Source organism: Lipophrys pholis (assembly GCF_963383615.2).
Source record: "Lipophrys pholis genome assembly, chromosome: 3".
Classification (NCBI taxonomy): domain Eukaryota; kingdom Metazoa; phylum Chordata; class Actinopteri; order Blenniiformes; family Blenniidae; genus Lipophrys; species Lipophrys pholis.
Window position 1 is genome coordinate 17,543,063 of NC_137627.1, and position 25,105 is coordinate 17,568,167.

General features: G+C 43.6%; 1 protein-coding gene across 1 annotated transcript; it reads right to left on the minus strand.

Annotated features, from left to right (window-relative positions):
- Positions 1-1,258: 1,258 nt before the first annotated feature.
- LOC308107223 (max-binding protein MNT-like) lies at positions 1,259-15,567 on the minus strand. Its single transcript, XM_080459436.1, has 6 exons — positions 15,272-15,567; positions 10,673-11,306; positions 10,409-10,450; positions 10,148-10,259; positions 3,745-3,940; positions 1,259-3,661 (listed from the first exon to the last, which is right to left on the minus strand). The coding sequence occupies exons 1-6, from the start codon at positions 15,342-15,344 to the stop codon at positions 2,898-2,900; spliced, it is 1,821 nt and encodes a 606-aa protein (XP_080315562.1). The 5' UTR covers positions 15,345-15,567; the 3' UTR covers positions 1,259-2,897.
- Between the last annotated feature and the right edge of the window lie 9,538 nt (positions 15,568-25,105).

The following is a 25,105-nucleotide window of genomic DNA, read 5'->3' on the forward strand; positions in this document are numbered from 1 at the left end:
AAGAGTAGCGATCAAGAATAATGAACATATTTCTCTCTGTCAGTCTTTTCTATGTTGCAAACCTTTTTTTTTACTTGGATATTAGATGATTGCTCTGACTTGTGCTACTTTCTTTTTGTTGAAAATCTGACATTCCACAAGCTTCTGTCCCAGAGTCTGGTAATGCTTCTGTCCCTTCTTCTTTTTTAAAATACTAAATTTGTCTTTTGGTATGTTATGTTGTTTTGCGTATATTTATGTAAAAGATTTATAAAAAAAAGAAAAAAAGAAATGAGGACGGAAAGGCCAACATGTACAAATTCTAATATTGTAATAAAATATGAATATAATTTCATGCACAGTTGGACAATGACGTTTCCTTGCCTTCCTTGAGCGTCGAGTTTGAGCTACGCAACTTTTGATATACTGGGAAGGGAGAAGTACGTCTAAAAACTATCAAATTGGGAACTTCCCATGAGTTTGAGAAGTAAATAACATGTTTTATTTCATTTCGATATTAAAGTAAAAACCCCAAACTTTAACTGGTACTAAGAGCTGTTCTAGATGGCACTAATCGTTAAAAGTACCCTGCTGTCCTTCTGTAATATTATTTTTGGTTACAAATAAAACGGATTAATTCAATGTGGAATTAGTAGTTTCAACCTTTTATAGAACACCTACTTAAATACTTGGAAATCAAAATGATTCCAATCAGGGGTGTCACTTAGGGAAAGTTTAAAGAACGCATATTCTGGAACATTCAGAAATTACAGCAGCGCTCATCTCGATGGCTGACGACTACGTCCTCCTGTATTGTGTGACTCAACTTATCAAATGAACAGAATAACATCAGGGTGTTTCCAAAAATGATCATAAATTAACCCAGACTGATCATTTTGGGATCGGCATTAAATAAACATAATATCCTTGTACCTAACACAGTGAGCAAAATGTTTATGTTTCCATTTTCTTTTGTTTTGAAAATAAACTTTATAAGGAATAGTGGATTGTGGGAAATCTAACGTGTCTGAAGTCAACTTTGTTCAAGTCTGAAGTCTTGTTATGTCGCATGGAGAGACTAAATTGACAGGGGGATCTTGAAGAGCTCCTAGAACTTCTACGCAGACGACCGTGGCAAAGAGCCGTTTTCATTTGGCACCGGACCGAACCAGAACAGGAAATCTTATTTGTATGTTATACAGCCACTCATGTCATTTGGCTCTTGTTCAGGCAAGCTGTCGTTTAGCATTTTTCTTTGAATGACCTCGACAAGAACATTTGTAAACATACCATTTATTAAGTATCTTTTAATAAATTTGACATATTCCTCCAGGTTTTTACATAATACATTTAGATCAAATAAAGCCCCACATTTACAATGTACAACTTAAACTTTCACCATAGGGAAAACGCACAAGTATATTGTTGCTTTTTCAAGTATCTGTGTCCCTGTAATTTTTATCCTTTTTTTCTTTTGTTGTTGAAAATTAATTCATCTTTATACAATCATATGCATAAAAACTTTTTTCAGTAAACCGGTTCTTCCAAAATGAAATGGGTGTTATACCGAGCCTCGGCGAAAAAAGAAGAAACAAACAAAAAAAGAAAAAAAAAATCTAAGGGCTAAATATTTTTTACACAAGTGGCCAAATGTGATATAAACATTGAACATGGTCCCAGAAAATAAAACAGTTAAAATAAAGAAGAGATACAGCTCAAACAAGCAACAGGGTTTGTTTTAAAATAGAAAATGGTTTTAAATGTTACACTTTACATACACTTTAATAAAGTAATATAGCATGGCAAAAAAAAAAAAAAAACAGGTTTAAAAATCTGCTGCTGCTCCACATCTGTTCACAGATCAGTACATTCAGATGAAATGAAGAAAGCGTGGGGCTGGAGCCGCCCTGCTAAGTGCTGCGTGGCAGATTTTCACAGTGCAAGCTTTGGGGAGCGAGCGTCTAAAAGTGAACGCACTTCAGCTGGATTCATGTCGGCTGTTCGTGTCACCCTGAACTGATCCCCCCCCCTGGAAACCTCGAGACGACGGCGCTTCAGATCTGAAAATATGTTGACGAGCAAAGCAGGAGACGCTGCGTTTACAATCGTTTACCGCCTTATAGACCTCTGCCTGTCCTGCTTATGATTTGGGGGCATGAAGAAAATCGAACAGGCTGTCGATTGGCTAAAACGTTTCATGTATATGAAATGGGTTTGTGAAAAATCATGACTCCATAGATTCTGATAGAGACCGATATTATAGATAAGTACAATCTAGTTGTCTTTTAATTCAAACAAGAATAAGACGGACAGAAGTGCACATCCACTCTGGAGGTGTGACAGACTCGGCAGCACCGTTTCTCAATAGAGGTTTAGTTTGCCAGTGAACACAAACGGCCAATAGGAGGCGCTCTTGCTGTGTGTACCGTCACTGAGGATCTGCATGAGGAGAGTTCAGTCCATGTTTTAGTTCCAGCCCTGCAGCATGCGCTCCAGCTGAAGAGGTGGAGCTTCTCTGAATCACATTTTGTGTGTGCTGGGGTCTGGAGCTCCAGCGATCAGACTGCAGCTGCCTGGACTTTGGACTGGCAGGACATTTGGCCTGTGTGGAGCCGCTTCTCTTCCTCCAGCAGGAGGTACAACTGCTGTGTATTACAACACACACAAAAGTAGAATGACCACCTCCACATAACGTGCTCATCCTACACTCCAGCACTGATATTAAAAGAGGTCTTCAGTTGGTCTTGAATTGTTCCTGGCGTCTCGCCCTGCTTCTGAATGATCAGTGAAGTCTCCAGCAGCTGCTCCACCCTGATCCCAGGGCATGTCGGCAGCCTGGTCTGAGGCTGGAGGCTGGAGGACCCCCGCCCTCGGCCCCCCTTGTGGGGCGTCTCTGCTTGTTGTCTTGTTGCCAGGGTTCAGGCCAGCTTCAGAGTGCTGATGGGGAAGGAGGGCATGGTCACCATTGTCACGGGGTTGAGGACTGTCTGACCGACAAGCTGTGGATGATGTGCCATCATCTGTGCACTTTTACTGACTGCAGGTCCGTTCACATGAGCGTGGGCGTGGTTTAGCGTGTGTGTGATGTGACCGACCACCGCCGGCTGCGTGACGGCGACCGGCTGGGGGTAGAGGGTGGGTAAATGCTGGCTCAGGTGAGCCACGGGGTGCACGGTGATGTGACCGATGGGCTGGTGTCCGGGGCCTATATGCACGGAGCTGGTGGCGGTGGGGGAGGGGGCCAGGTGGGTGATGTGTTTGGGACCCCCCCCTTGTATGACGTGGTTGACCGCCTGGATGACGGAGGGGTGGGACACCGATGCGTGGGCAATCACTGTGGGGTGCAGGCTGGAGGCGGTCACCAGCTTGGTGTGGTTGGGGATGAAGGCCTGCGGGGGGACGGCGGTGGAGACGGGGGCGGCGGTGGCTACGAGCACCGACGGAACCACGGGCTGCGGGCGAGTCACCGGCAGCGGCTGGGGCAGCGAGGCCTTCTGCTGGATGGAGACGTGCTGGGTGATGAAGGAGGTAGCGGTGGTGATGGGGGTCAGTGTCGGAGCCTGGCTGAGCGTTGCCGTCGGCAACAACTCAGGTTTGAGGCTCTGCGGCACGGCGGGTAAGGCGGCCGGCGCTCTCGGTGCAGGCTCCTCCTCCGGGTCCTCGTCCATGACGTCTTCACCTTCTGCAACAGGAAGTTGAATATGAAGCTATTGTTTGAAGCGAAGCGGTTTTTAAAAGATGTGCCTGGCGTGACGGTGTGCCTACCTGAGGCTGTGGAGGTGGAGGCCTGATCCTCCTCCGGCTGCATCGTTTGCCGGACGACGCGCTCGATCTCTTCATCCACGTCCATCCACGGGCTCAGCTCGTTTTTCAGCTCGTCCAGCCGCTGCTGGGTGGCGATCTTCTCCCGGGCCAGTCGCTCCATGTCATGCTCGTACTCCTTCTCTTTGCGCTTCAAGATCTGAAAAGACAAAACGGCAGAAATAATCAAACTTGCGCATTTATGTGGTGAAATTTTTACTCGGATGCTGGGAGCGTCGACCTGTCGCTCTCCTCCAGTCACATGTTGATGGAAAACACTGGCAAGGTGGCAATTTGGTCTGAAACTTACTAATCCATGAAGTCCATGATGAAGTATGAAGATGCACATTGACAGACCTGTTATTGCTCATTTTAAGTATCTCTATTTGCATCATACCACAGTCATAAAATGCTGTACTGTTAAATGATTATTCAATTCCTCAATTATCATCATTTTTAATTCTTATTTTAAATGTAGCCACGTTAAACTCAAAACAAAGTAGAGAAGAGCCCCAGTTTGCCTTTGCTAATGACGATCAGCAATGTGTCCACTGAGACTAATACCATAATAAATCTGAGCCCGGGGGGTGGTGTCGTGGAGGGACAGCAGCATGAGGGAGGGAGGAGATGATGGAAAGTAGGAGGAGCTTGCTGGGAATGACTCTGTGACCCAATTTCTCCCGATCAGCTGACACACGGCTGAACCTAACAAAGTGATCTGGACTTCCGTGTGCACGGCAACAAGTGGAAAAGTTTAGGACTTTAATGTTTGAAGAAGAAGAAAAAAAAAAAAAAAAAGGCGCCAAACAGACAAGAGAGCGTGTTTATTGGCTGATACACAACGGGTGTCATTTTGTTGTGAAGGACAGAAAATCAGTCGTGTGATATTTACTAGGTGTTCAATCACAATGCTCAGCGGCCTCGGTGGGAGACGGGGGAAGTGACGCTGCGTGAAACCTCATGAGTCAGGATCATAAAGAGTGGACTTCCTGTCCGTGGTCATATCACCGTGTGTGTGTGTGTGTGTGTGTGTGTGTGTGTGTGTGTGTGTGTGTGTGTGTGTGTGTGTGTGTGTGTGTGTGTGTGTGTGTGTGTGAGACGGACATGTTGTGGTCCTCTCCTGGCCTACTTACTGTACGTGTGTGACATTTTCTCCGTTGTTTTCTGTACGTGTGTGGCTACAGTACGGAGCACATGCACATGAATAGCAAAGGGGACAAAAGGCGCGGCCGTAAGCAGCACCTGTCTCCTGTCCTTATCCAGGATTAGAAAGGCAACGGCCAAGTGGTCCAGGCTTCTGCTGCTTCCAGCTGGGCGTGTTGGAAGACGTGCTGCACGTATACAGAAACACTAAAAATAAAATGGACATGTATGTATTTTTTATTTTTTTTTGCCCTTTTTGGGCCTTTCAGGTAGTTTGAAGTACTTGTGTAAATGTGGACCAACACTACGTCTGAGCCAAAAAGAGTCTCACTCCTGTCAAAATGTGAGTGACACCCACATCTCGCTGCTTGTAGGGTTTCAATAAGGGTCGCGTCCTTCTGGTGAGCCTCAAGAATTCTGGAAACAAAGACGTAACGTTTGAGTCACAGCGGTTTCGGTGGTTTGGTGTTCGTGCTAAAGCGTCTCCGGTTCCTGTCGGGGTTGGGCTTTCCGTGAGGGGTTTGCATGTTCTCTCTGAGTGCATGGCTGCTTTCCAGCCCAACAAATTCCAGGACATTTTAATTTTCATCAACAGCTCCGACACAAAAACAGACAAGTCTCTCGGTCGGCTGCAGACGTCCACATTAGGAGTCCGAGTGAATTAACAGCATCAAGACACGATGTACTGAAACGACCCTCTCTCCGGTTGTCAGGGAAACAGAAGAAAGCCTCCCAAGGTTTCCTCATAACTGTAAAAGGCGATACGCCTTCATCTGCCAAAAGGTGCTGCTTAGTTTTCCCGTCAGCTTCAAGTGTTGTAAAACTCAACCAGGGCCTCCGTTTCACCCTCACCAGGCGAGCGCCACCGCTCCGTGTGCTACAAACTATGACTCATGGAGAGAAAATGAGACGGAGAAGAAATGCTCCACAAACACACAGACCCACTGAACTCTCCTTTTTTTTTTTCCCCCAGCAGCGGCGATAGGAAGGAGGCCCTTTAATCGTCCCTTTGACGAGAAAGAGCACGTTGGAGATTACCCGTGTAAACCCGGCAACTGAGGCGGCAGCAGATGGACCCCGCATGACTTTATCAGCGTGTTAATCATGTCACCAGGTTGATAGGAGCACACAAGAGCGCCAAGTACCTTTTGATTCGTTTCACATGGCTGCACCTCTTGAGCCTCACGCCTCGAATGTGTGCGAAAATCTGGATCAGTGCAGAGATAGGCGGCCGTGTGTGTGTGTGTGTGGGTGGGGGTGTGTACATGCACATGTTAGGTAAACACTGCTCAAGCGCTGTCACCAGCAATGCGAGTGCCGAGCACATGGCCCCACGGAGAGGCCACAACAGGAGGGGGGAGGGCGGCAGATAGCGGGGGATTGGAAAGAGAGCCATACAAGCTGTACTCACTGACTCACTTTTGCAGCAGCCAGGAACAGACAGCACACGGCTGGCTTTTCTTAAAGGGCCAGGAGCGCCGGGGCCACGTTGCAGACATGCTGATCACAGCGGCTCGCTGCCCAGGCCTCGGCATACCGGTCTTGTGACAGTGTGATAACTCATAAACCCTCGTCTTACTGTGCCGTCCAGCGGGAACGGCGGCGGTCGAGTTCAACAATAAAGGGCTTGTCTGTGGGAAGGAGAAATACCTACTTACACCAGTGGTAGTTGGCCTAATTACCTTTTCTTGGTAAAGAATTAACCGATCGGAGAACTTGATGTGTTAATGTAAAACAGCCTGGGCAGGAAATTTGCCGAAACAGGAGGGACTTTTCACTTTGGCTATATGTACTAATAATGATGATGAGCTCTAACTTAAATGTTATATACAGTCAGTGAATGTATCAGTAGTTTGCAGTTTTGTCAGTCTGACTTCAAGCAACAAACTCTGCTGTAATCAGTTTCTCTCAAACTTGGCATTAACTATATAAATGACACCTAGTACATTGCGTATTTGTAGGGCTTTTCAATATCTCCCAGGAGGAAGCTTGACGAGCGCCGCGCGCCACTTGGGAACGAGCAGTGGAAGAACAAGATCAGTCGGCTTGCAGTGAAAAATGAAGTAGCGCGAGTGGAGTAAACTGAGCCTTGTGTTTACCACGTTCCCTCCCCGCTGCAGGCAGGCGGGCGGGCAGCTAAGCCTGCTGGTACAGCGAGTCCTGCCTGTTGCTGCGCTGGGAGGGGGCCCAGCAAAGGGGGGCGGGGGTGGTGGAGGGTGACGTCACGCGGCTCAGGCTAGCCATGTGCTTGCAGCTCATGTGGCCTTAAAAGCTCAGAGAGGCAGGATGGAGGGAGGGAGGAGGAGGGGAGTGGAGAGGAGAGGAGGAGCAATGATGCACCGAGGCTCGTTTTACAGCCTCGGCTTTCCAAGCAGCAGCAGCAGCAGCAGCAGCAGCAGCAGCAGCAGCAGCAGCAGCAGCAGCAGCAGCAGCAGCAGCAGCAGCAGCAGCAGCAGCAGCACGGGCTCACAGGCACCGCAACGTACATTGGAACACATCGAAAAGGAAAAAGCTAAAGCTGCGCTCAGCGCCGGCTCCAATAACATAAAATCACTGTGACACTGAACTGAAATTGTGAAACAACCGATTAAAAAAAACCAACATATGAAAAAGAAGGAAACGGGATTTTAGGTTACAAAGCTGTCGATTTGAATGTAATGATACCCTGGCCACACTTCCTCCCATTATCACCGTCTCCATTTAAACACGGTCGACAAATGAGAGTGAATGTGTCGCGGAGCCAAAAAGCTTTTTTTCGCCGAGTGTTTTTGTGTCTGTCAGCCGAGAGGAGGGAGGGTGCAACGTTTAGCCAGCCAGGACACACGCACCTCCCATGTTACGCTGCCTGTGCTCGCACGTGTCTAGCTTTTCTTTTTCTTTTTTTTTTTTTTCCCCCCCTTTTGTTTTTAAAGACATCGAGCCGTCCTCCTGGGTCCCCTTCTGAAAACCACACATCCTGAACCAAACAACAATAGGCTCAGCGATGAAAAGGAGTCACCTTGTTTAGAAAGAGGCACAAACAATGAACGAGGTAAACGTGGAGTGACCTAGAAAAGCGGTGTTACAGTGCAACCCTCTTCACAACATGACATTTCAGGATGAAGCAGCGCCTGTTATAAAAGTCTTCCTCACTCCACTCGCTTTAAATTTAGCCCTCGTCCAGCTCAGCTGTTGATAGGAGGAAGGTCGGTCGGTCAGTCACACTCACTCACTCACTCACACACACACACACACACACACACTCACTCACTCACTCACTCACTCACTCACTCACTCACTCACTCACTCACTCACTCACACACTCACACACTCACACACTCACACACTCACACACTCACACACTCACACACTCACACACTCACACACACACACACACACACACACACACACACACACACACACACACACACACACACACACAGTTGCTTAATCACACAGAGCGGCATGGGGGGAGACTGGGTGACGAGCTGCTCACCCACGCTGTCCTAGTTTTCCTCACTATCCACGCATAGACATGAGCAACCAAAACCCTGTTTCACCAGAGCGCCAGAGCACCCTGCTCCTGATGAGATCGCCACCGGTGAACCTGAACTGGCCAGAATAATGAGAAAAGAACATGCAGGGCCGATTCTCAAACCTCCACGAGGTTCCCCGGTGTGATTCCATCCAGAAACTGAATACGAACGTCAGTTTAAATAATGGCCCGCCTGCAGCAGTCGTCACTCTGGAAGTGTTAAACTGGGCCAGTGGTGGACCTTTGCACCAGCTGTTTACAACCAGGATCCTCGAGCAGCGAGAGCACAACATGGGCACGCTGCCAGTCGACACACTGCATGCTTCATCGCAGCAGTGCAAATGAGGAAACCTCAGAGGCGACGGAAGGATCCAGGCGCCAAGAAACTACACAAGGAATTTGGGGGGAATCAAATGGATCCAAATTAAGGATGAGAATCAAGCAAAGAGTAGGCTGAAAATGTTTTTGTTTATAAGTAGTGTGTGTATTATATAGGCAGAAAGTATTAAATAATAAATAATCTATTTTCAGACTAACTTCCTTCACGTTTAGAGGAAAGTCATTTCCTTGTTCCAAACAATAAGCCATTGTAATTACAGTACAAGTGTCCCTTCTAAAGATCTTTAGAAAACCCTGGTGAGGTCATACTCTTCAGTCCCATTGATATTAATTATATAACTATTAGAAAACAGAGATCGAGCTTCCTGTTGATATAGTACTTATTACACTGGTCCGCAGGACTTCTGCAGTCTGGCCGTCCAATCACAGCGTGTTCCGCACATCTGTAACTTGGGCTTCTCGTTAGAATCAAAAACACGATAATATTGAAGAACTGATCCTACAGAGAGCGACAGAAGCATTGAACCTGGATCAATGGGCCTCGTTTCAAAATTCAACAACGATAAATCAGAATTAAACAAAAAAACACACATTTTGGGTGAAGACAGGCGACCAGTTTATACTGAGAAGACGTTCACGCCGTCTCTTTTATTAGTGGATTGTTTTGCAACGAGGTGTTAACGGGTGACTTTCACCCCCTTTGACTGGGAGCGTTACACCTGGAGTCAGATTGAAGTCACACTCTGTTCCCCGACTCCGTTTGAAGAGTCACACCCTCGATTCATGCAAGTAGCACAACAAGTAACACACAGAGCGTGCCTTTCCCTCCGCGCTTCATACCTCGAATTACAGTCGCCTCCTGGATACAAACTACAGTGTGCAGTCATGCCGAACCACATGAGAGTACCAGATGACGAGTATGCGGTGAAACGACGAGTCTGTCTGTGTTTCACTCATTCTAACTCTATTCTAGTTTTGTATTTCCTCAGTAAACTGAACATCTTGTGGTTTTAGACAACGGGACGATTTTTGCTGCCGTTGTTGCCGCAGCTCCTATTGTGATGCGGAACCACGAGAAATGGAAGCTTCATCATTGTAGGCCTAATTACACGAGCTAGAAAAACACAAGAGGACAATCAAAAGAGCTTCAAGTTCCCATGCATGTTGCACAATACTCGATACACGTTTGCCCCACAACTTTTGCCAAATAGAATTGCAGGTTTTTTTTGGGCGGCTGCACTGACAACAGACCAACGTTGTGCGACCGTCTTTCTACTGCCGCACCACTACAATGCCAGACGATTGAATTGCTGTCCATATAAAGTCTAAAAACAAGTTGACAAACAGTGAAGCTGAGAGCGCTCGGCTTACCTGGATGTATCTGAGCGCGCTCCTCAGCACACTGAGATTGGAGGTTTTCTTCTCGTCTATGTTGGGGATGTTCTTCTTCAGCGTCTCAAAGCACTCCTTCAGGTGCGCTCGTCTGCAACAAGACACGCGGGAAACGTGAGACAGGCAGAAATCAGGGATCCACCCACTAAAATAATCAGAAAATATTACTTCTTGATTAAAAAAAAAAAAAAAAGAAAAAAAAAAGGTCAAAAGGCGTTTTGTCAGGTCTCAGACTCCCACCTGTGTTTCTCAAGCTTGTTATGCACTTCTCTTGTGCCGGCCCTGCAAGAACACGAGTCGAGCACAATGTCAGACTTTTTCTCTCAACAGGCAACTCTTTAAAACCTTTTCTGCATCATGTCCTATTCAAGTCACAATTTAAGACAGACGTACACCTCAACAGATCAGTGAAATGTAAAACTGTGTTTCCTCGGCACTCTCAGTTGTGATTGATCAGATTTCCTATTATTTCCAAAGTAGATGAGAGAAGATGAGTCCACTCACCCTCCTGGCCTCTTCTTGCCGTCCAGCTGCCGGCTGTCGTCGGGAGGACTGCCCCGGCTGATGTGGCCGTTCTGCAGCGAATCCGGCTGGAGCGCGGCGCCCGGATGGGGGTGTAGAGGGTGCTGCTGTGGGGGCGAAACAATGGAGCCGGCGTAGCGCTGGACCACGTTCTGGGGCGTCGGCTGTTGGACCTGAACGGTGTTGGCTGGAGCGATGAGCTGCGTGAAATGTTGGTGGTTCTGAATCGGCTGCTTGTGATTGTTGGCGACCGCCGCGGTCGGGTGCTCCGGTTTGGGCTGTGGCGAGCACAGCGGAGCGGCGGCACTCTGTTCTTGAGGGGAGTGAGGTTCTCTCTTTGGCGAGGTCAGAGGAGGCGCCGCCGGAGGGGAGGCGACGGGCAGAGTCGGGGAGCTTGTGGGGTTGGGGGTGACCACGGGGGTCGGAACGACGGTAATGGGCGTGGAGGGCGGAGGCAGAGAAGGAGGTATGGGCGCTGGACAGCACTCTGTGTGCAGCGCTTCGGGTTTGGACGCTCTGGAGACATGGCTGATGGGGATTATGGAGTTGTAGCTGACGCCAGAAAACCTTTCTTCAGTCAGCTGCTGCAGACGCAGATTCTCCTTTAACTCATCTTCTGTGGAAGAAAGAAGAACAGATGAACAAAAGCCGTCAGGTTGTTCTTGGGTTGTTTTTTTCTGTCCTCAAGATATTCTGGTCTTTTTGTTTGTTAAACTGTAGAGAACAGAAGTAATGTAGTGAAGATATTCAGCAAGGTACATGCTTTGTTTTACAGCCACAGTCCAAAAAGATTCAGTTCAGGTTCGTTACTCTAAATTCTTTGTCGTATATTAGACAAACCCACGTTCACACCTACAAAGACCGACCAACCATCCTTATGACTGTCCCGTCTGAATTATAGACGGGAACATTGTGCGCAGTATCCGACTTGCTAATCCTTGAAGTACTCCTTCCTTTCTTACTTAGACACTTAAAAACTTCCGCACAACTCCAAGGTTTCTCTCACAAAAGCAAACTGCGTCTCTATTGGAAACGCGTGTCGCTGAAACACAATGCGAGTCGCAATCAACTGACCGGTTTATGCAGAGGAGCTCAGCGAACATCAGACTGTCTAACGCCAGGACACGTGTGTAACATTTACTTTTGTGGGAAAAAAACCCAAAACAACAACCCTAAAGCTTGTAGCTTTAAATGCCATTAAATCAAAATGAATCAATTAGGCAGATGAGTTAGTATGTAAACCCACTGGGACGCCCCGACAGCTGCTGCTGGGCAGTACATGTCAGTAAACAAGACGGCAATTTGAGAAAACAGCGGGTATGGATCAGGAATATTACTTTCGGTGCAATCCGATCGTCTTCGCAACCCCTGAGCCACAATGTAAGGAAGCGCTAGGAAGAGGCTGAAGTTGCTATGGCAGCTGTGACGTTCACAGCTGGAAATGTCAGCGACAAGTGGTTGTTTCTAACATCATTATGAAGGAGGCCAGGGCGCTCGCCGCAGCACGACCCGCTTCTTCTTTAACAACAGAATTAACTCAATTAGAGTCCAGCAAATCCCAAAGGACAGAAATGAAGTTATAAGAATGCTGACGACTCTACTCGATGCACACACGACGGTGAAATGTCAAGTCCTTGAGGGTGAACTATAAAGGTTGTCTGTTCCTAGTGGACGTTTATGCTTTTAATCCGGAAATATTTGGTGTAGTACTGTGTAATATCGGTGTAGAAACCTGCAACTCATCTGCTTATATACATATATATAAATATATAAATATAATTTGTTTTCTAATTTCAAGCAGAAAGTAGCTTCACAATTTCTGAAAAGTCAAAAATTAAATGAAAAATCTAATTGAATTTTTCCGTTGAAACTGTAGATCCTACACTTCTTTTCACGTCTCCATTGTGTGTAGTAAAATCTCCCACAGATGAGCGAACTTGTTTGTCCAGTTAGGAGGAGTTCAAAGGTTCGAGAACATTATGTTTTGTAACCTGAACACAAGCGTCACTGAAACCTGGTGGACATTTCACAAAACAGAAAGGCATCGAGGTTGTTTGAGGGAAGCTATGAATAATATCTACCTCCATTTTTTTGTTTTTTGCTTTAAGCAGAAATAAATGAGACGGTGCTGAAAAAAATCATGTGAAAGAAGGAGACGCTCCCCGCTCACAATAAGTGCAGAACTTTGTTGGGTTTTTTCACATTAAACAATCAGTTGTTTCTTTTTGAAAAATTGTTGTTCAACTGAAAAATCCTCCCTCAAGTCAGAAAACCTAGAAAAGGAACAGCGTGTTCTGGTTTTTGTGTGAAAAAGCCTTGATGAGATGTTGTACGCTTTGTCATGAGAGAGTCGTCATGTAGGATCGTGGCGTCGACACACTGAACTCTTCTCTTAAAAGACCATCTCAGAAAGTCCCGAAAACATGCCGGTTTTTCTATACACGTTATATAACTGCAAGAGAAACACTGGCCTACTTTCCTGCTCACTGTGACCTGCTCTACAGTAGCAGGGGGGAGGAGGAGGAGGAGGAGGAGGAGGAGGAGGGACTTTGCTCTCTCCATGCAGCAAACCAAGAGGCTGGCAAAGCAGACAAGCAAGGGATCTCGCTCAAGAGTCCAGAGCGTCACCGTGAAGCTAAAGAGTTGATAAACTGCAGCTCTTGAATGTGAAAAGCTGATGGCTTTTCTGAGCTGATTAACTTTTGTTTGTCCTCAGAAGCTCATTTTCTTCACGGTGAATCTTTATATTGGTAAAGCATGAGGGGAAAGTCTTCATACTCGCACACATCCAGAACGGGACGCCAGGTCCCACACTGCAGTGAGTTTGAAGGACGAGCCCGGGGGGGGGGTCTTGTTCCCACCAGATGTTGTGTTAAGAGTTGAAGGAGGGCCGGTTCCTAAATGTTGCTTTGATTTCACTCCTTTTCAGGGCAGCTCACAAAAGTACATCTACAATTTATGCAACTAATAAATCTACAAAGTCTACACAGGTTGCATTTAAAACACCACGGGAGACGTAAAAATAATACGTACTGTCAAATGTCACGAATTGATTTCACATTCGTCTGTTTGGGTACATTGATTTGTGACGTGCAGAGTTGCTCACGTTGTTTTGTTACATAGGGCCAGGGCTCTGTGAGGTGTTTTCTGACAGCACGTCAATCAGGTGACCCGTTGTCAGAGTGCAAGAGTGTAACCGAGGACACTTAACCCAACAAAAGGAGCTCAGCTCCGTGATAAAGTGCAGACTGTTCATATCCCTAATTACCCTACAGAGGACTCTTATATGTTGTAACTATTGTGATGTAACGTGTGTATATTCAAAAGAGGGATGGAAAAGTAAATAGCAGCTCTAAAAATTTTAAATTATCTGTGAATGTTGGTGAATTAGACCGGGGATTTAGAGGAAAGTGGGCTGCAGGGCGTGACAGTGGTTAGTCCTCTTACCTCACATCACACCGAACATCAGCGATCCAAATCCTTCTCGCATGTGTACGACTAACCAATACTGGTTTACACAGTCCAAACTTTTGTGTTTGGTATTAACTGGTCTAAGTTGCTCTGTACGTTGCTTTTAGGTGTGAAGGTGATTAACAGACATTAATCTTGATCTAATCAAGTTTGCAATCAGTTTTTCTGCAAAAACGAATTGACCACGGGCATTAATAAAACAACCTTGAACCTCATAGGAAAGCTATAACAAAGCCCACGAGTACTGTACCTGGACTACTGAAAGTTACTATAGGATCTTTGGACAGGAGGGAAATTTAATCTTGCTTTGCTTTACTTTGATTAAATGCTACAAAATACTGAAAGATAACAAGGATTGTAGAAATAGTTCTTATTTCTCCTCCATCAGAGATGCTGCAGTTCAAACTGCTCTCCAACTAAACAGACGAGCAGATTTGTTTCCACCTTCGAGCCTGTAGTGACTCATCTGCTTCATAAACAATCTCTGGGAGGGGTTGCCCGGCACGCACGTGGTGAATGGGGGCGGGGTCACCATCAGACTTGCATGGGGAGGGAGGGGGCGTGGTTTACCTTTTACACGTCACGGACAGACACTCAATGCCCCGCACGAGAGGCTGCGGAGTTTGTTTGTTGTTGTTTCATTACAAACGAGGCCGAAGCGACAGAAGCATGTCGGTAAACGGCCTTAGTGCCTCGAGAGGAGGCCGGAGGAGGGGAGGGGAGGCGGAGGGGGGGGCCCTCAGAACAGCAGACATCTGATACCGGACTGACGGTGTCAAGTCATTATGTAAAACGCGCCACCGCCCTTCATGACCCTCCGCGTTTGTTTTATATGCAGTGCGCGCGTGCGTGCGTATGTGTGTGTACGTGCGTTGCAGCGGTGCAGTTTTACTGTCCATGCAGCAGGTTCCACTGCAGCGCCTCGCTTAAAGCTTCACTCAGTGTCACATAAGTCAGTTTACCAACAGCTCATGCGGACGAATAACGAAAGTAAAAGAGAAAACGAGATGGCGAGACCGCCTGTCAAAGTTACACTGACTCAAACTCCTCGAGCCTGAAATCGTCTGCGTGCGGAATTAAAGAGGCAAACAAAAACGCAAACTAACTCACCACGTGCTTTCTGTTGTTGCTGGGCTTGCCATTCCAGAAACTTGGCCGCTTCCAGGAGCGTTTCGATGCTCATCTCTGTCCACGTCCAGACTCAGATCCAGGAGAGAGAGAGGTGGAGAGGGAGAGAGAGAGAGAGAGAGAGGGGAGGGGAAGCAGCAGCAGCGGCCGCGCCTGTCTGAGCTCAGGAGAGACTCCCAGAGAGAAGCTGCAGCCTGCAGGGTAACAGGATCCCCCCTCTGCACCCAGCTCCAGCCAGCTCCACCACTCACCTACCAGAGTTACAAACAAGATGGCGCTCCGAGTAGTAGGAACAAATAAGGTTTGTGAATCACGCAGCGCGAGGCCCCGCCCACAGACACGCAGCTCCCGCCTCCCGAGAGTCAGAGGGAGGGAAAACACGGAGCGTATCCGTGGCGGGAGGGGAGGGGGAGCCTGGGTTGCCAGGTCCGACAGTTTCCCGTAAAATGAGGTTACGGTTGTCTTTTTTTAATATTTATATATTCTTTATAAATATAATATTTCTATACGTTATATATTTTATTTGTATATCTTTTATATATTTTTCTATATTTATATATATTCCGTATACAAGTCACAGAGATAAATACTCTTGTTTTTCATAGAATTATTGGCTGATTGAAAAGTATCTTTTGGAAATGTGAGAAATAAATGACATTTTTGAAAACAACAAAACAAACAAAGAGAACAGAACAAAGCAAAGCAAAGCAGAGAAAAAACAGAATGACCTAACATATCTGAAAAGGAGTTGGACAAAGTGTAACTTATTTACTCCTACCGCTCCCATAGTTACTTATGTACATATTTACAAACAATATATATATGTCCATATTTCCAAGCAAAATAGCAAATAAATAATATAAATAAACAAATAATCAAAAAAATTCCTTATTGTGTCTAAGCCCATCCTCCTTCTCCTACATAAACTACACTGTCAGACTGAATGTTCTTACCGAAATCTTACTGATTTATTCCTGATAAAGTATATGGATCAGGATTTATTCTGAATAATGTCCTTCTATAAGCATGGTTATACTTTATCATATATCATTACATCATTTAACAAAACATGTAATTTATTTATAACGTTTTAACAGATAATTAGTCTTAATATAATAGGTCTAAATAAGTGGAAGCTAAAAAAAAAGGTTGTTATTACTTATGGAGAAGGTGTGGGATTTAATAAGTACAAAGTCTAATATAATATGGAATTTAGAAACACTGTTGGGCTTAAGCAGTGGTTAGCGTGCTTGCCTCACAGTGAGGTCACGGGTTCAAATACCTGCTGGGGCCTGTGTGTGTGGAGTTTCCATTCTCTGTCTATGTGAGGTTAATTGGTGACCCTTGATGTGAGTGTGTGTGTGTGTGTGTGTGTGTGTGTGTGTGTGTGTGTGTGTGTGTGTGTGTGTGTGTGTGTGTGTGTGTGTGTGTGTGTGTGTGTGTGTGTGTGTGTGTGTGTGTGTGTGTGTGTTTGCCCTGTAATGTATCCTTCCCTCACCCATAGTTACGTGGAATTGGATCCAGCGCCCTGAGGCCCTGCACAGGATTAAGTGACATAGAAGATGGATGGAGGTTGCACACTGTTGTATTCAGAGTTCTTTTCTTGAGCAGGTTTTGTCTCACAGATATGGCAACCTTGGTTGGACTGCTCTAATCACTGTGTCCCAGCCTGTTGTCTGAGGGGGGGGGGGGGAAGTGCAAGTAAACATGACTAAGAGCTGTAAGCAGCTTACTGTTTGTGGCTTAGCAACCGCTCTGGATCAACATGTCAACAATCAGGACAGGAATGTGACGTTTTTTAGGCTGATTTCCGAAGAAAACTGTGCCCCAGTGACCTAACAGACAGTGGAGCACTTGCTGTTAAAAACTCCACATTTTGGCACACCTTGAATGAATTGAGTGAACCTACTATACTACTGTGGAGAGCCAAGTTAAAAGCCCTGCTCACGCCTGCTCGAGAAGAATACATATCTCATAAAAAAAAAAACAGTATGTTACATGGAGCTGATTCATGTTCTTACTCTGTCTCACCTGCATCACCACAATAAGCAAAGGCGAAGGCAGGGTACACCCTGGACCGGTGTACTGCATGCTCCATGTAAACTCATCTTCAGCCACAGGTCCAGGTTGGGGGAGGTGGGGGTGTTTTTAGTCTGTTAGATCGCACTAATGTTATTTAATGTTATAGAAAACTAGATTCAATGAAAGTGAATCATACTACGGTGTAGATCAGGAATCTCTAACTCATTTAGTACAGTACTCAAAGGGCCGTATCAGTACAATGATAACACAATAACAAATTCTACTGGGTTTTATGCACAAATACACACCATTGTACACTATGTTTAATGTGTTTACAAAGCTTGGGCAAAGAATTTGTTTTTAAAAGAAATGAGTGCAATATTAATGTCATATTTGCTTCTGTTTTCTTGATGAATGCAGTTGCATCCACTAAACACAAAGTTTTAAAGTTTGCTAAATCATATAACTTTTCTTGGTCCATCTTAAACTGGCTGTCATTTGGAAAGTTAAATGTAATGTTAAACAGTGAGACATGTCGGCGTCACAGGGTGAAATTGATTAAAAGCTAAACCCTGAGAAAAGAAATGTGTCTTGAGTTCATGTTTCTTTTTACATTTTTTTTTTTTTTTAATCTTAATCATCTACATCAACATCTGTTCACAATAAAAGAGTGAAGACAAAGTTAAAACCACAACAAAAAGGAACTACTTTGTTCTACGGTCAAATGAGGAGCCCTAAAATTGACCTTGACCTTGAATTGAACTTGACTTTATTGAATTCTCCTTTCAGGTGGAATTTCATTCAGATCCTTTGCGATAGAATTAATTTAGGAGTGATAGTGATTTTGAAGTAACATTCTAGTTCTGGTGACACACGGGAACACGAGTATCGATCGTAATCTCTGAGTCATGGAATCTGATTCTGATGAGGGCTGTTCGTGACATTCCAGGGTTGTGCTCTCTCACATGACAGTGAAGTCAAAGTCCAGGTAGGAGCGAGGACCAGCGAGTGCATACAGGAAGTGTGTTAATGCTCACGACAACAGTGAATGTCACTGCTGCACGTAGACACACGGCCGCGGTTATTTAGGTCTGTTTTCCTGCTATTCACTCTCAGCTCTGCTGTGGAGTTATAACAGTGCGCGACAACGCTGACACGCCGTCCAGGCGCAGGGGAAGAGGCTCCAGGAAGTTCATGACCTGCATGAAGTGTCACTATGAAATATAGCACCTAATCAAGTGATGATTAAAGGCTTGATTGTGAGAGCAACAAATCAGCGCTGAAGCACTCGCTCCCCTCTTGTGGACCGTTTAAAGATAATTCAGCGTCTCCGGAGTGGCTCCCTGCAGCTTTTTAATTCCATGTAAAACACACTGTCAAAGAGACACTTGTGTTGAAATCAGAAGTGACGAATGAGGCACTTAAAAGAGTTTCAACCTTTCTCTTTTCAAGCTTTTAGGCTGCATGTTATTTGCCTCAGTATCATTAATGTTGTTTCTACCTACAAGGCTCCCCCCCCCCCCCCTATATTTTCTGTCTATCTTTTTGTTATGATGCTCATTCTTTATGAGATTTTTTTCATTACAGTTACAACATTAATAAAATGTCACATCTTAATTTTAGCTCATTTAAAAAAACGTAACCATTTTGGTTTAAAAAGCAAAACTATATATCGAGTTATAAAGTGGTGTTATATTTATTTATGAATATTCATATTAATTACATGAACTTTGTTGTTTGAATTTGATCATTTGTCTCTTTGTGGCAATGGTTTGGTCTTGTTTTATTTTTGTGCTCATTTTAAAGTTATTGAGATCATCTTTATGTGGTCGTGGTGCTTTGAATGTCTCTGTTTGTGTTTGTGAAGTTCTCTGGTTGTTTTCAGTCTCTTTGTGAGTGTTTCTGCCCTTTGACACACAGAATCACTTAATGTGTGTTAAATGATAAAAGAAAACACAATTCAAAGATGCATTTGAGTATTTTTTTGTTTATTAGTTTTTTTTTTTACAGTTTAAACTTAAATGTTGGAACTGGAAACCTTTTTTTTTTTTTGGTTGTCTACAGTCAATAACAAAAATATTCAGGCAACCTGGGTCAACTGGTAAATCTGAGATTACAATATAAAGGTCATATCTTGCATGTGAAACCAGCAGTGACCGTCTCAGAAGGTCTTTGTTTCATATTTGTCACCATACCAGCAAATAGTGTGCAATTAATTTAAGCCCCCGAAACCATAACTTTGTAAATATGCAGGTGTGGGTCAACGATTTCAAAAGTTAGATATTTAATATTGTCAAACAATCACAGAAATGTTATTGAGGTAATAGGTGAAATGTAATGACTTGATGAACTTGTTTTACTGCACATCATTAGCCCTTTTTAAAGCTTCGGTCAGGGCAATGAAAGAAGACAAAGGGTATATGTTGTTCACTATTTGCTCGGTGCAATAACTTTATTTATATGAATTTTGAGAGAAATCCAAGATTTTCTGGAATCTGCTGATTTGACACGAGATCCTGACCCCAATATGATTAATGACTGGACGGAGCAATGTTCTTTACTCTTGGCCTGTCTTTGGAACCAAAATGACACTGAAAATTGAAAACCAAACAAAGTTTTGTTTGCGTCAGAAATCCAAGGACGCTCATCAAAATCAGGAGATGATTTTCTTTTTGTGGAAAAATGCCCAACATAAACCCAGCAAAAAATAAAAATAAAATAAAGGTTGCGCTAGGAAGATTGGAAAGTTATGGTCTTGCTGCCACCAGGTGGACAACAGGAGGAGAGACACACAATGAAATTATTAGACTTGATCAGTCTATGTCTTGTTGGGAACAGTTGTTTTTATTTTATTTTATTTTTTTAAGTTGCTTTATTACATTTTTGAGTGAAGCCCGATGGTTGTACAGAAAACGTCTGAGCACGGCTCCGTTTTGGTTCAATGTGTTTTGTCTAGTTCTAACTGTAACTCATTTGTAAAGCATATATTTTAGTACTATGGTTGTTTAGTTCATTTATTATTTTCATTCTGATGATGTGAACACATCGAAATGATTCGTTTGGGCAGGGGACTAGTTTAGATGAGGCATGGCTTTGGGTCATGCACAGCGTCAACACGTGGTGAATTTAAAGCCATTTCCCCCTGGAAACAAGAAAACAAAACTCTTACATGATCTTTCCTGCATCAGCGCTCACAAACAGTCGAACTTGCAGTGAAGTTAGTGACTAATTGAGCTTCTTTTTTCCTCATTTTAAAATGAAGCTGACCTCCTGTTTTCACTTTGAAGACTATTATGAATGTAACGAGGTGGTAAAAGAGGTTATGAGAAAAGAAAGGCACTAAAAATTCAAGTGTGGCGTTTTCAACGTAATTGTTGGGTTTGGGCAGCAGAGGGCGCGCGGTAAAGAGCCACTTCATAATGTGGTACTGTTATTATCTTTCAATCTATTATACTTTGATATATTTCGTGACATATTGTATGATCAGAATGCACATTATCAGGTATTCTGAAGGTTTCAATAAGTGATATGTTGTATGTTTTCTAACCTACTATAAGATAAAAAGAGTCATCCTGCAGTGATAGACAGTTTAACAATGTGGATTGGAAGCAGTTGCAGTAAAAACAAGAGGACGAGCTCCTTCCCCCCCCCCCCCCCCCCACACCTTTTTTTCCCCCTATTTAATTTTATTTGAAGAAACCATTAGTGACTCTGTCTAGTTGAAGAATAACTGCAGGATCAGTTTCAAGTCACTCTTTAGTTCTTGAGCATGACCCTTAACCCCCCCATGTGTGTAATATGAATAAAATAGATTATTTTAAAGAATAGAATGAAATCATGATGAAAAGCAACAAGTGGATAGTAAAACCATAAGTTATTCTCACAACAAAGACATTTTAAAATCTGATCGACTGACTGTATTGACAAGACGGGAGTTCAGCTTTTAAGCAGAAATGACAGATTGTCATGAGTCGGAGCCTGTGGGGCTCAGGCGAGGCTCTGGGGTTGTAAACAGGGGGGCAGGGGGGCTTATCACCCCCACATTTTGACAAACCTCTACTAGATTATGACTTTCTAAGTGCAGCAATTACAGTCACCATGAATCACACTGCAGACAACAAAGTCTGCTCCCTTGTCTCATTACCGACGTCAAATAAACAAGAAGAAGACATAAAAAGACTTTGTCATGTTTTTGGTTTTAGTGCTGCTTTCAAGGTTTATTCATTGTTTAATGCAGAATCATGAAGTGTTGATTCTGTTAGGCTTTCTTAACCTTGCTTATATTAAATCAGTGTTTGCATTTAGTTGCTTTTAATGTTCCTCCTCAAGAAGACTGAACAAATATTCCTCTGTAGGGCGTTTCATTGGTCACAAGTCTTTCAAATAATCTTATTAATGAAGTGGCACCACAGTTCCAGATGGAAAACTGGACATTTCTCACCACAAACGCAAGTGATTACTGAGTTTTGTTTAATTTCAAAGCATTTGTGAATGCAGTTGTCAATGTAGCCTAAACAAGCCAAAGAAATCATGACAATTACATTTCATAACTACGCCGAAATGTGCAGGTTGCTCACACTGTGGATGACCCAGTGATGAATGTGGAGGACGTTTGGACGTTAATCCCTCTCATTTATTCTGCTCTCTCCTGACTTAAAAAACAAACTTTGTCAGGCTCCTTTTTTCATCTGATAAGTTTGCCTTGCACTAGTGGTTCTCGATAGCTGGGAACATTTTAAAACCTACAGCGATTTCTATATAATGTGCATGTAGATAGCAGCTGCTGTCAGTGAGTTACATCAGCAACAGGTGATAACAATAAAAGTCCTAGATAAAGTCCCTGAGCTTTCAGCTTCTCTTTAATTGAAACCACATAAACTTTAACAGTAGAAATAAAGCTGAAATCATCATTATGAATGAAGGGTGATGTTCAGTCTGCATCTGAATGGATTTATTGTGAAAACTGTCTCAGATTCATGTCTGACTGATTAAAAGTATTTTTGATTGTCTTTCTTAATTGCTCAACAAACGTGCAGTTGGATTGTTGCTGCGTCACATTAACTGACAGAAGTAACTCTTTCTTTAGGACACAGGAGTTTTAAGGGTGAAAAAAAGCACACGATTTCTGAAAATTCTAATGCAGACTGAAAAGAAAAAGCAGCCCTGCAGTTCAAATGTATGAAAAAAGTACCAACAGCTGACTATCGATAGCTGCTGTTGTAACAGACTTGGTGTTTTGTGTTTACATGTCAGTGCTGGACAGAACAATTACACCCGGCTGCAGGGGAACAAACCAGGCTTGGGAGGTAAATGACTGAAACAAGCACTAATGCAGAATGACTGAGGGGGAAAAAATAAAAAAGCAAACATGAAAAATGTCAAATGTGACCAACAGAGCTGCACCCGATCCATCAGTCAGCAGTGGATGAGATCTGAACCAGCCGCTTGTCCTGCCACTGACCCCACAGTTCCACCTCCCACCCGAAACAAAACACTCCAGCAGAGAGCCACAAAAACAAATCTTTGCATCGTTGACCCACAGAGTGGCTCTTCTTATGTGGCATTGCTCCTCTCGTGCGGTACATTTCAACTTTTCGAGAAAGGCCCTTGCCGTGTTAAAGGATCGTTTACCTCCTGGCTGCTGAGTGAATCTCAGCGTGAACCCCTGAGCCATCATATCTTTGGGGAAGCTGAAACAACAGCAATGCCAAGCATGAAGGGCGATGCAGCACATGTGGACTGAATCAGTCACAGAACAGCATGAAATAAAGTGGGGACTGATTTCACATTCATGTCTGACACCAAAAGCCCCTTTTTTTCTTTGCATGTCTTCAGGTTTTTATGGGGGGGAAATGCCACAAATATAACTGCTGTCATGTGGTTTAACGTCAACTCTAATGTAGTCTTCTGTCAGCATCTACATGAGTATCAACCACGGAGAGAATTCAGTTTAATTGTGCTTTGGCGGGAAAATATTTGACTTTTGAGGATTGCATATCTACCACAGGATGTCTTCACATTACAGGACGCATGCTGCTTTGTGTTCCCTGAAGCCCGCGTGCAGTCTTTACTGTATATTTATGAATCTACCTTTATTTATGGAAGAACTTCCAGTCTCTCCCAGCATGCTGTCATCAACGGTTGGATCTCACTGTGACATCAAAAACTCCAAATCATACGTTGATAACTAACCAGCTGTGTGTCTGTGCAGAAATCTCTTGGATGATCCACCTGAGATGGTCACTTTTGTAATAGTAGCTGTTTTTTTCTAATCCTGGATGGAACATAAAAGTCAAATAGAAATCAATTATGTAGAATATACTGAAATTCTTATGCAACAATACAAAATATTCAAGAAAGAGAAGAGTGGAGTATACAGGAGAAGGCTATTCTCAGTAACTAACATTGATCACATGAAGTCCTACGATGCACTAAATTCTTCATCATGAGTCATGATTGCTGGAACAGAGGCCTACATTTAGTTTGGGGTTGGTTTTTAGGCTGGTAGTTAGTACCTTTGAAAGGTTCAGAAACGTTGGGGATATAATCTGCAAAGTGGAATATATCTGACAAATAAGTATATATACTTCCACCGAACATATTAAAAAAACAAAACTGCAGTTTTATGAAGGCTGTTTTTGTGCTTTTGTCAGTCAAATTGAGCACTAAATTGTTTTTAATGCAATAAAGCACATTTCTAAAGGTACACATTAAACCTTGTTGTATGACTATGGTCTTCTTCCGATGTTGCTCTTAAAATGTCATCAGCCTGATTTACATAACAGTTGCAGTCCTGTCAGCCATGTTGGAAACACAGACGAAAGTGGGGAAAGGAACAGATTTACTTCTTTAACAAGAAGCATTTTGAACTGAAATTATTATTATTATTATTATTATTATTATTATTATTATTATTATTATTATTATTATTATTATTATTATTATTATATATTTTTTTTTTTTACAGTGGATGGATTATTATACATAAATACCACTTATTGTGTTTTCAGCAGGTTGCACAACTGTTGGTGATTTCTAACCTGGTTCTGTTTATTTATTTTTGTTATTGGCGATCACATCAGAGGCCTGCATAGTAAAGACAAGACATGGGCTGCAGTTTCTTTTCCTTGTCTGTAAACCTTATTTAAAGAAAAGTGCACAGGATCAAAGATGTATGAATTGATGATATAGTTTATTGTCCATGTATGTGTGGTTTTATTCAAGTAAACAACCCAGAGTGAAGCAGAAAGCGTGAAATGTGCAGCCTGATCCACCTCCTGGATTTCTGACTAGTCCGCCACTGAGCAGCAGCTCACACGTACATACTGATATGTACGTGTATGTACCTTTTTATAAAGGTTGGCCACAGAAGAATGGTCTGTAAAGCAGGATTTGGGACACAGATGGTTATATGTCAAAAAGGACATAGGACGGCTTTATTGCCATAGCAATATGAAAATCACAACAACATAGGATTGTGACAATAAGTGGTGACGTACAAATCTGTGCAGTAATGAATCAAATTAGTGACAAAACCTTACAATGAGAACAAGGTAATGGATATAGGAGCAGCATATGAATCAGGAGTAATGTTGTCGTGCAACAGTGCAGGTTTAATGTATTTCATTGCAGTGAGATGAATGAAACAGGACCATGGTCGACAGAGGAAAACAGAACCATCATGTTAGTGCTCAAGTTTATGGCCTTCTGAGGTTTAAAGACTGTGGTGATCCTCACTTTTTTGCTGATTTGACATTTGTGGTTTTCACCAAAACATCTCAACAACTACTGGAG